The 12,447-nt window shown below is 43.7% G+C and overlaps 1 protein-coding gene across 1 annotated transcript in view; it reads left to right on the forward strand.

Annotated features, from left to right (window-relative positions):
• lrp6 (low density lipoprotein receptor-related protein 6) overlaps positions 1 to 12,447 on the forward strand; it is a 179,625-nt gene that overhangs the window by 144,666 nt on the left and 22,512 nt on the right. The window contains exons 13-15 of the mRNA XM_060902857.1: positions 3,252 to 3,454; positions 4,281 to 4,492; positions 12,091 to 12,281. Coding sequence (XP_060758840.1) covers positions 3,252 to 3,454; positions 4,281 to 4,492; positions 12,091 to 12,281 — 606 coding nt within the window. The remainder of the gene's footprint in view (positions 1 to 3,251; positions 3,455 to 4,280; positions 4,493 to 12,090; positions 12,282 to 12,447) is intronic.

Raw genomic sequence — 12,447 nt, forward strand, 5'->3', positions numbered from 1 at the left:
TTTCTTGTTTCTATGGAAACAATTTCAGACGTGGTCTCTCCAGTCTCTTATGGCCCTTTTCCACTACCCTTTTTCAGCTCACTTCAGCTCACTTCAGCCCGACACGGCTCGCGTTTCGACTACCAAAAACCAGCACGACTCAGCTCGCTTCAGCCCTACTTAGCCCCTAAAACTCACAACGTTTTGGAGTGGGGCTGAAGCGAGCCAAGCCGTGCCGAGTGAGGTTGGGGGCGTGAGCAGACACTCCCCTGTGCACTGATTGGTGAGGAGGAGTGTCCTCACATGCCCACACATGCCCCGCGAGCGCGCTGGGATCTGTGAACACCGCAAACCCGGAAGAAGAAGAATTACGAATTACGAGAATTTCTGAAGCCTTATGCGCCTCGCCTCATCTATACGCTCTTGCCAGTATCTGTCCGCGTTGTCGGTGACAACAAGCCACAGCACCAAGACCAGCAACACTAACGACTCCATGTCCTCCATGTTTATTGTTTACTATTCGGGTCGTGAGACTACCGCTTAAAAGCTCACTGAATCAGTGACATACAGAGCATCGTGGACGAGTTTGCGGAGCGCAAGGCTTGTCGTATGTCCTTCAAATAATGCGCGCAGTAGGCTATTGATGTTTTATTATGAGCCATGTACAGTATGTCACCTGTTTTTTTGTTTCTGAGTTACATGTTCGTTTGAAGGACTTAATGTACAAAATAACATAGTTGCACCCTGTAGTGTTGAAATTGGTAAACACAGTGCATTCAGTGAGGTTTGCACCGCCCTCCTTTTATTTCTGACTCTTCCTGTCACCGTTGCAACCTCTGAGCGCTCATTCGTATGCCCTTCAAATAATGTGCGCAGTATAGGCTATTGATGTTTTATGAGCCATGTACAGTATCCTAATGTTTTTTGTTTCTGAGTTACATGTTCGTTTGAAGGACTTGATGTACTAAATAACATAGTTGCACCCGGTAGTGTTGAAATTGGTAAACACCGCAGTTGCGGACATTTTGTAGCCTAAAATGATGTTATGATAAGCTTTAATAAAGGGCCCGGTCATTTGCCCCGCCCCCGGCCCGGCTCTGACTTGTTCCGCCACTGTCACTGATGTCACTGTTTGCGCTGCTTAACGACATCACGTGACGTCCACCCACTTTCGCTAACTCCACCCAATGTGTCCACCCAATTCCAGCCAGCACGGTTCAGCGCGGTTGTAGTCGAAATGCAACTCCAACAGCCCCGCTCAGCTCGACTCAGCTCGACTCAGCATGGCACGGCTCAGCCGCGTTTGTAGTGGAAAAGCGGCATTAGTCTTAGGAGTAGGTTTTGTTTCTGGAGCAGAACTTGAAAACTGATACCCCTTTTCCACCAAATCAGTTCCAGTGCTGGTTCACAACTCGTTCAACTTGCGAGCCAGCTGAGAACCAGTTTGCTTTTCCATAGCTCGCGGTGCTAAGGGAAGACACGTCATTACGTCGTTGTATACATCAGTTACATCGCTACATTTGCATAAACCTTGGCGCGAATATCGAAGCAAAAACAACACGGAGAAAGCAGCAGCAGCAACAACAATAATAATAATGGATGACTTTGCGTTTGTACAGCTGCTGCTTCTAGACGCTTAAAAATGGCGACCTTTCGCGGTCTTGTTATTGTTGTTGGTCTTAATAACTCCGCCCCCCCGCTGACGTAAGCGGTTCTTTCCTCTGGCCCAGCAGAGAGTTGGTGCTAGCCTGGAACCGGTTTTTCTGGCCCCAGAGCCAGTTCTTTGTCAGTAGAAACTAGGGATGCAACGGTTTTTTGATTGTATTCGTACCGTTGGGTACGCCCAGCATGGTTCGGTACGCATAGGTGAACCGCGGTATTTCGGTAAGCGTGACATTAAACTTTAATTTTTAATACAAAGTCATTGCTCATGTATTCTGTGTAGCGTACAATACACAAGAGTGCTTAGGACCCCGGGGAAGCGGTTTCTCCCTTTAAGCCCTGCCCACAAAGAAACAAGAGCCAATCAGATTTTCAGAATTTTCCCTTGAGCCTATCAGCACTCCGAAACAGACGCCGGGGAAGTAAAAGAGGAATGCGTGTGTTCTAGTAGCACTTAGAATCATAGCGAGTGGACAAGAAGACGAGAGATTGAACTTTGAAGAGGCACCATCTTCGTTCAAATCCACAGTGTGGAGTCATTTTGGCTTCAGTGTTAAGTATGACTTAAGTTGTGTGGGTGACAGTATTCAGGTGACTTTACTACATTGCTGCCCTTTACTGTATTTTATGTTTATTACCTATTTATGAGGGCAAGTATGATGAGGAGCTCCATGTTTATAATAAAACCCCTTTGATTTCATCAATGCCTTTAATTATTTGACATTTTACACTTAATATTGTACCTTGTTTTTCAAATAGAAAAAGCAAAAAAAAAAACTACTGCATGTTAGAGCAGAGACAATATTGACATACCGAAACCGTGGCCCATAAACCGTGAACCGAACCGAACCATGGTCACACTGTACCGTTGCATCCCTAGTAGAAACAGGAAACCCAGTTCCAAACTAAGCACTGGCCCCGAACCAGCCCTGGAACTGCTTTGGTGGAAAAGGGGCATGAGTGGTATGGTCTTTTGATTAAGTAATGTATATGCGCCTTTTGATCCTAAGAAATGTGAGAAATTGTCATTTTTATCTCACCTGGACCAAAGGTCTGTTGGGTTTATACCATGGGCTGCTGAGGTCAGTGTAAAGAGGTAGGGTTGGGTTCCTGCAGCAGAACTTGAAAAATGTGACAAATAATATCTTGAAGCTTGGTATATAGGGCAGGGGATATAGATGGCTATCTTCTTGTTAAAAATAATTAAAAAAAAAAAAACACTAGTTTCTAATGCTAGCGAGCAGCAGCTCCAGCGAACTTGTATTCCCCCCTCACTGTAATGATGTAAACACTTAGACAGCATGCATTACATATGTCTGGCCCCTTTTCCTCTTTCCGAGCCAGGGGGAAGCCTAGTGTTTAAAAAATGTGGATCTGAGTGGGAGAAATTGAAATCCGTTAACTATGTAAAAACATGGAATGAGGTTTGTTTAATGTGCTTCATCAAACTGTCTCTCTATAACATTAACATTTGTTGTTCAGTAGTAGTAGTGTATTTAAGGTGGTGTGCGTCAGTGTCAAATGTTTTGACCAAAAGGTTCTTTTGACTTGTTAGGAGAACCTTTAAGAGTTGTGTTTTAACAATCTCTCTCCTTCTCTGCCTGTTTCAGCGCCCACCTCTTTCCTACTGTTCAGCCAGAAGTCCGCTATTAATCGCATGGTAATGGATGAGCAGCAGAGCCCTGACATCATCCTACCCATTCACAGCCTCCGCAACGTGCGGGCCATCGACTACGACCCGCTCGACAAGCAGCTCTACTGGATCGACACCAAGCAGAACGTCATCCGTCGTGCCCAGGAGGACGGCAATCAGGTAAACGACACGCATCCAGTGCACACTTCAGAAGGGGTGTTCACTCGGCAACTTTTACTCCGGTGTAGCACCGGGGCTGCCCCGGTAGAGCGTTCACACGGTACAAAGTTATACCGGTGTCGCCCCTGAAAGCTGCTTAAACCGGTGCAAATCTAACCCTGCTCGGGAGGTGGTTTAAGAAATTTACTCCGGAGTAAATGCTAGTTTGCGGGGCAGCACCGATATAAAACGGGACGTCTGAACGCTACAGGGGTAGACTCGCTACGCGTGAGGAGAGTTGATTACATACGGGCACTGCATAATTTGCATCCTGGTATTTTGCGCTTCCAAAATGGCGAATATCAACAACAACAGAACTGCGTGTCTTCCAGTGTTGCCAGATTGGACGGTTTTAAGTGCATTTTGGTGGATTTGAACATATTTTGGGCTGGAAAACGTCAGCAGTATCTGGCAACACTGGTCTCTTCATCCATGTCGTTTTCCCGATGCTTGGTGATGCCATGACAACCGGGAAAAGGAAGTACATTTTCACGCATGCGCATATTTCATTTCCGCATTATTACTATCGCATAGCACGGTCGCAAAAACTGCCGTGTGAACGCAAGTGGGGCTGCACCGGTGCTAACACGCTTCTCTCTAGTAAGCAGGGTTGTGACGTGTGAACGCTCCACAAAATTTACACCGGCATAAGATACATCGCAACAAAATACATCGGTGCAGCATCGATGCAAATATGCGCCGTGTGAACACCCCTAATAGTGCTGCTCTGTTTTTTGCTTACACAGTGATCACTTTAGCACTGACCTTTCTGATCCTGACTCCTCAGAGTATGACCGTGGTGTCCAACACAGTGGGGAGCCACAATCTGGGCCTGCAGCCATTTGACCTGAGCATCGACATCTACAGCCGCTTCATCTACTGGACCAGCGAGGTGACCAACGTAATTAACGTGACGCGCCTTGATGGCTCACGTGTTGGAGTGGTGCTCCGTGGAGAGCACGACAAACCCCGCGCCATTGTAGTTAACCCCGAGAGAGGGTGAGTGATTTAAAATTCAGGCAAAGAAAGCGATTGTTTTTGCTTCCTTGTTTCTCAAGCACCGTTCTAGTAACCGGTTATTATTTCAGTGCTCAGCTGCGTTGCGTAATAGGGTAGAACACTCCAGTTTTGCTTCGGCTATTAAACTGCTATGAACTGCACTTGAACTCGGTGCTTGTAGGACTTTTTCTGATGAAGGAACGTGTTTTTAAGATCATGTTGATGTTCTGTGTTGCAATAAAAGGGCAATGGTTCTGAAAGAGGAAACCGGAAAACATCCTGGGGTTTGTCTGGAATTGTCTGTTAGAATGTCATTCATTAAGTTGGTGAAAGTGCACTACCGTTCAAAAGTTTGGGGTCACCCAGACAATTTTGTGTTTCCCATGAAAAGTCACGCTTTTATTTCCCACCATAAGCTGTAAAATGAATAGAAAATATAGTCAAGACATTTTTCTGGCCATTTTGAGCATTTAATCGACCCCACAAATGTGATGCTCCAGAAACTCAATCTGCTCAAAGGAAGGTCAGTTTTATAGCTTCTCTAAAGAGCTCAACTGTTTTCAGCTGTGCTAACATGATTGTACAAGGGTTTTCTAATCATCCATTAGCCTTCTGAGGCAATGAGCAAACACATTGTACCATTAGAACACTGGAGTGAGAGTTGCTGGAAATGGGCCTCTATACACCTATGGAGATATTGCACCAAAAACCACACATTTGCAGCTAGAATAGTCATTTACCACATTAGCAATGTATAGAGTGGATTTCTGATTAGTTTAAAGTGATCTTCATTGAAAAGAACAGTGCTTTTCTTTCAAAAATAAGGACATTTCAAAGTGACCCCAAACTTTTGAACGGTAGTGTGTACTCCATGTTTTTGCTTGTAAAGAAATTCTTGTGCTTACATTTATAGCTTTAACTGTTTGGTAACTGTTTTAAACGTTTCACACACAGCATGGAATCAAAAGTTTTGTTACGTGCAGCATGTTTACATGCACACTAATATTCCATGATTATTCCGCATGTGACCGTGTTCAGAATTTGATAGAGATCATGTAAACAGCACGTTGTGTTTGGATATTCCGAGTCTGGCTGATTAAGGCTACATCCACACGACAACGAGATTTTTTATTTATTTATTTTTTTAATATCGCATCCACATGGGCAACGGATCAGTTACATTTCAGGTCCATATGGCAACGCGACGCTTGCTGAAAACGATGCAATACACATGCCACACCTCTAGGTACGCTGTAAGACAGTCCCATCAGAGACACCAGAGCAATAGAAGAAGTAGACGCATGCACACAAACCCCTTCTTCTGTACCATTAGCCACATAAAGTTTTGATTATTAATCAGTAGTGTAAAACGAAAGACGCGGAAAGAGGAATGAACGGGGGTAGATGGAGAGAGAGAGGAATGAATGGGGGTAGATGGAAGCCGGTACGCCAACATTCTGATATCCTCCAGAATTCTTTAATGGTCCGGAATAAATTGAATGCTACACGTTGATGGATTACTTTGTTCTACGCCTGTTTTGAGGAATGTATTGTCGGACTTAAACCAACATCCGAAGAAGTGAGATCGCTCCTTTTTTTCCTTATTTTTGCTGGCGGGATTGGTTTTGTTTTTGGAAAGTGCACGGGCGGTGCGCAGTTTTGGTTATACTGCTTCCGCAGTGTTCGGACTAGTTATAGGATTTGTTGACAACTCGCATCGAGTTCGTTACACTTCTACCCAGCGTGAAGCACTGACAGTCATGTGGTTGTGACGTCATCGTAAACAAATCCGTTCTACTCATCCAGACGACTTCGCAACGGTGCCGTTGCCAGATTTTTTCACTCTGGAACCCGTTCTCAAAAGATTTCGTTTTGGGGCACCCAAAACGCCGGTGCTGTGTGGACGCCAGGCCGAAACGATAAACAATTTTATCAGATTCACCTGAATCCGTTGCCGTGTGGACAGGGCCTAAGACGGAGATGATATTCAGGTTTTAGGAGCATTCTTTGAACGTGTATACGGCGTATTTGGAATATGCGTCTTAATTAGGGTTTTTCTGTCAGTTTGCGACACGCAGTCTCACCTGTTTGCAGTCAGATCTGCACGTTGCACACAAACCACCGTGGGGCAGTGTGAGAACGGGAACATTTAACAGTTATTCCACAAAATCGGGTCGTACACGAGCTGATCGCCGATGAGGCGCGTAGCACCGAGTTGGCTATAAACCGTGTACAACGAGCTTGAGTGGAATAACTGTTTTATTCTCTCCACATTCACTGGATTTTCAGAAACCGAGCATTTTTATCTTCATTTTTTGCAAATTCATTAAATTAAAACTTTATACAAAACGTCAGACAAAATCATTTCCACTTGGAATGTAAACAAACCGGTGAAATGACGGGAGCAATTTGTGAAAAATGCTATAATCATTTTTTAACAAGATACATTCTAACCATCAAATACTTTCATTCCATATTTTGTTGGGGTTTTCTTGTATTTCTTGGGGTTTTGTTTTCAAGTACAGCTTTTATTCCCTCCTCGGTTGGTTCATCAGCACGCTCTGCCATTTTGTTTTTCCTCTACTCACGGTATATCAGCGGATATCCTAGTAGTAGAGTAGCCAATCAGAGCGTGCGATTGCTCATATCCAGTGAGTCTGGATAGAATAATCGTGGAATAATCCTTTTCATGTAGGGAATCATAAAATTATGGCATGCTGGTGTGGTTTGTGAGCTGCACAGCTGCTCACAAGAAGGTCCTGCAGAAAGTAATCACAGCAGCACAGGAAATCATTGGAACTCCGTTACAAACACTACAGGACATTTACAGGACACGGTGCCTCCGCCGCGCAACCTACATCATTAGAGACTTATCACAGCCTGGTCACCATCTTTTCATTCTGTTGCCCTCCGAGAGGCGCTTCAGGTCCTTAAAGACTCGCACCTCCAGACTTAAAGGAGACACAGAGCCATGGCCTCACTTTCGTTTATAAATGCCTTGAGACCTCAAGAATGGCACAGGAATAGTTTTAAGCGTTAACAATAAATCTAATATAGTAATTTTTACGATTAAAGTGATTCATATAGGTAGCGGTCTGAGTGAATGACCTTGACGTCCGTAACGTCACAGCAGGAAGTCTATCGGTCTCATCGCCATTTCCGCTAGACTAAAACGCAGAGCTGACTGCAACTCCGATCCTCCATTTTGAGCTTATTTATCGCCATGCCACGTAGATGTGTTTTTGGCCGGTGCAGCAACACAACAGAAGGTGGAATTACGTTGCATTCCCAAGAATGTTCAAACTGCAAAGATTTGGATGCATTTTACGAGAAATTTACGGACACGTTGGCCGGCTATGAAGTGGTCTCTCCTCTGCTCTGCACATTTTACTGAAGACTCGTACGAGACCTCTGATCCGTTGAGGAGCGTTGGCTATAAGCCCGTATTGAAAGAGGGTACAGTACCAACAATTAATGAAAACTACAAGAAAAGGAAAGTAAGTTCAGTTGCACCAGTTCTCCTGGAGCGTGAGCCGAGGGTTGTTGCTAAAAACCGGGACGGGACGTATTATTGCTCGGGCAGTGACCTCCCCGCGGTTGTTGCTAAAACCGGTGACGTCCCGTCTCGGGTTTTAGTAATTGCCTGAGCCGAGCAGTAATGGCGGAGTACTCAGTATGGAGAATGAGTGGAGCAGCCGTCTGATTTCTCCGCTGGATATGCTCGCCTCAGCAGCAATATCTCACCCTTACGTGGAAGAAGCGAATGAACGGAGAACTGAACGAACAACTTGGATTGTTTCAAAACAATCGGCCACAAGGTTGGCCTTCAAGAAGCGAGAACACAGACGGATAAGATGCAAAGATCATCATTTGGATACAAAACAGCACGTTGTTTACCTGCATTTAGATTAATCCATGTAACTTGTATTGTGTGTTTAAGTTACTGGTATTAGATTATTTAATTTGCTTCAGAATGTGATTGTCTCAGTTCATCTGATTATTTAATTAGCTTTGTACGTTTTATCAGTGAAGATGCATGCATGTACATGCATGTTGCATAAGTTATAACACCCATCCTGTTTTAATGAGAGTCAACCCACAATCAGTGAAGTCAAATCAGTCTTAGATGAGCAAGTCGGTAACGCTATTTCTTACTTTCACTGTAAATTTTTATTTACATGACTTTGGTCTGTAGCTGTAAAAGACCTCGGCCTTAAAACCGGTTCCCGCTGTGACGTCACGCAGTCAGGGCTGGCTGGCTCAGCACGGCAGCTCCAATGCCAACTTTGCGGTCGATTTTAACTCTCAAATTATATATATATTTTTATTCCCATTTATGCAGCATACAAGAGTCAAGGATGGAGATACTATCCACTCAGAAATTTATTAAACGAGATAGAACTCGACGCCAACAGTGTCAATGGGGATGCCTTTGCCTGGTAGACTACACGCCGCCTTAAGCTGTGATTTGGGGATGGACATTTGACCTCACAGTAATTTTGACCTGGTGAAATTCCTTGTATCAGCCTTGGAGATATTGTGTTCACAAGGTTTTCGGACAGACATTTGACCTCACAGTGACCTTAGACCTTTTGATCTCAAAATCTAATCATTTCATCTTTGTCCCAAAGTGCAGAAATGGTGAAAGTTTGGTGAAATTCCTTTCATTAGTCTTTGAGATATGGCGTTCACAAGGTTTCGGGATGGACATTTGACCTCACAGTAATCTTGACCTGTGACCTTTTAACCTCAAAATCTAATCAGTTCATGTTTGTCCCAAAGCGCACAAATGGTGAAAGTTTGGTGAAATTACTTCAGTGTAGGAAATGGGTGCCCGCCCCACCGCCCGTCGCGGTCAGTTTGCAGCAAGGGCGGAATTAATTTATAAGTTGCCAGCCCCACGGGCGGTCCCTCTTTGAGGGAGTTCATCGATCTCTCGATATTTCATCATATTGAAGGACTTCAAGACATTTTCACTAGATTCTGTTGGTTTGTTTACCGATGCGGTGCAGCCATATTGTTTTCGCTTAGAAATGAAATGAGCGCTCTGATTGGCTGTTGCTTTGGAGGTTCAGCCAATCAGAGAGCTCGATACACACAGCTCAGTGAAATCCTCCCCAAATCTCATCTATGTCTGTGACTTTGAAAACCAGCTTCCTACCACATGAGTTTTGTCAAAATATCACATAAAATTGATTGTTAATTGTTCCAAATATCTGAAAATGTTGTATGACTATCTTGGGATAAAACCACCTGACCCAAAGACCTCTCAAAAACGAAAACAAACTGAAGAGAGAAAGAAAGCACAACAAAAATATGATAGAGAAGGAGAGCTATTGTGGACAGTTGGAAGCAAGAGTTTGACTGGCTGGTATCCGATGACAACAAACAAACTATCTACTGTAAGGTGTGTAGAGCTGCATATTAAATTATGCGATATTACGCGGATTATAGTTGAAATTGGGGCAGGCAACTTTTGAGCAGGGCAGGCAACTTTTCAGAGTTGCCTGCCCTGTGGTCTGGCTGATATTGTCCATGAATTTCCTACACTGATTCCTTTCATTAGCCTTTGAGATATTGTGTTCACAAGGTTTCGGGACGGACGCATGCACGGACAGACGGACAACCCAAAAACATAATGCCTCCTGCACCTTAAGGTGACGGAGGCATAAAAATAAAGCTTCTGTGCATCTCCTTTAAGAACAGTTTTTATCCAAGTGCTATTATAGAACAGAGCTTTAAGAGCTGATCTTTTGGATGTGCAATATGATCAGTCCTGTGAAATATGCACTTTATATACAACCCCAATTCCAAAAAAGTTGGGACAGAGTAAAAATTGTAAATAAAAACGGAATGCAATAATTTACAAATCTCAAAAACTGATATTGTATTCACAACAGAACATAGACAACATATCAAATGTCGAAAGTGAGACATTTTGAAATTTCATGCCAAATATTGGCTCATTTGAAATTTCATGACGGCAACACATCTCAAAAAAGTTGGGACAGGGGCAATAAGAGGCTGGAAAAGTTAAAGGTACAAAAAAGGAACAGCTGGAGGACCAAATTGCAACTCATTAGGTCAATTGGCAATAGGTCATTAACATGACTGGGTATAAAAAGAGCATCTTGGAGTGGCAGCGGCTCTCAGAAGTAAAGATGGGAAGAGGATCACCAATCCCCCTAATTCTGCGCCGACAAATCATGAAGCAATATCAGAAAGGAGTTTGACGGTGTAAAATTGCAAAGAGTTTGAACATATCATCATCTACAGTGCATAATATCATCAAAAGATTCAGAGAATCTGGAAGAATCTCTGTGCGTAAGGGTCAAGGCTGGAAAACCATACTGGGTGCCCGTGATCTTCGGGCCCTTAGACGGCACTGCATCACATATAGGCATGCTTCTGTATTGTAAATCACAAAATGGGCTCAGGAATATTTCCAGAGAACATTATCTATGAACACAATTCACCGTGCCATCCGCCGTTGCCAGCTAAAACTCTATAGTTCAAAGAAGAAGCCGTATCTAAACATGATCCAGAAGCGCAGACGTCTTCTCTGGGCCAAGGCTCATTTAAAATGGACTGTGGCAAAGTGGAAAACTGTTCTGTGGTCAGACGAATCAAAATTTGAAGTTCTTTATGGAAATCAGGGACGCCGTGTCATTCGGACTAAAGAGGAGAAGGACGACCCAAGTTGTTATCAGCGCTCAGTTCAGAAGCCTGCATCTCTGATGGTATGGAGTTGCATTAGTGCGTGTGGCATGGGCAGCTTACACATCTGGAAAGACACCATCAATGCTGAAAGGTATATCCAGGTTCTAGAGCAACATATGCTCCCATCCAGACGACGTCTCTTTCAGGGAAGACCTTGCATTTTCCAACATGACAATGCCAAACCACATACTGCATCAATTACAGCATCATGGCTGCGTAGAAGAAGGGTTCGGGTACTGAACTGACCAGCCTGCAGTCCAGATCTTTCACCCATAGAAAACATTTGGCGCATCATAAAACGGAAGATACGATAAAAAAGACCTAAGACAGTTGAGCAACTAGAATCCTACATTAGACAAGAATGGGTTAACATTCCTATCCCTAAACTTGAGCAACTTGTCTCCTCAGTCCCCAGACGTTTACAGACTGTTGTAAAGAGAAAAGGGGATGTCTCACAGTGGGAAACATGGCCTTGTCCCAACTTTTTTGAGATGTGTTGTTGTCATGAAATTTAAAATCACCTAATTTTTCCCTTTAAATGATACACTTTCTCAGTTTAAACATTTGATGCGTCATCTATGTTCCATTCTGAACAAAATATGGAATTTTGAAACTTCCACATCATTGCATTCCGTTTTTATTTACAATTTGTACTTTGTCCCAACTTTTTTGGAATTGGGGTTGTACGGTTTTTGATTTGTCCCCCATTTATGGCTTTTACTTCACCTTTTATTGTCTCATGGTGTTTTATTATTATGTTTTTATGTCTTTTTATATGAAATAGAATTTCGTTGTGCAATAACAATAAAAGGATTGTTATTGTTCTACCATCACTGTTCTCTGATATCTGATGAAACGTCCTGCTCGGTCACCTACAGGTACATGTACTTCACCAACCTGCAGGAGCGCTCTCCTAAGATCGAGCGGGCAGCTCTGGACGGCACTGAGCGAGAGGTGCTGTTCTTCAGTGGCCTGAGCAAACCTGTCGCCCTCGCTATCGACAACGAGCTGGGCAAGCTCTTCTGGGCCGACATGGACCTACGTCGCATCGAGAGCAGTGATCTATCTGGTGAGTTTAAAATCAGTAGATAAACTCCTGGCTGGGATGAACTGGGGGTTTTGTTTTCTTAATAATCAGCAGTGTGACTAAATATGAACATGATCAGGAACTGATGTGCCTAAGGGCAGTGGTTGTTATTTATTACACAGTCTCAGCAGTTATGTAAGCTGGAATT

Source organism: Neoarius graeffei, chromosome 21 (assembly GCF_027579695.1).
Source record: "Neoarius graeffei isolate fNeoGra1 chromosome 21, fNeoGra1.pri, whole genome shotgun sequence".
Lineage (NCBI taxonomy): Eukaryota > Metazoa > Chordata > Actinopteri > Siluriformes > Ariidae > Neoarius > Neoarius graeffei.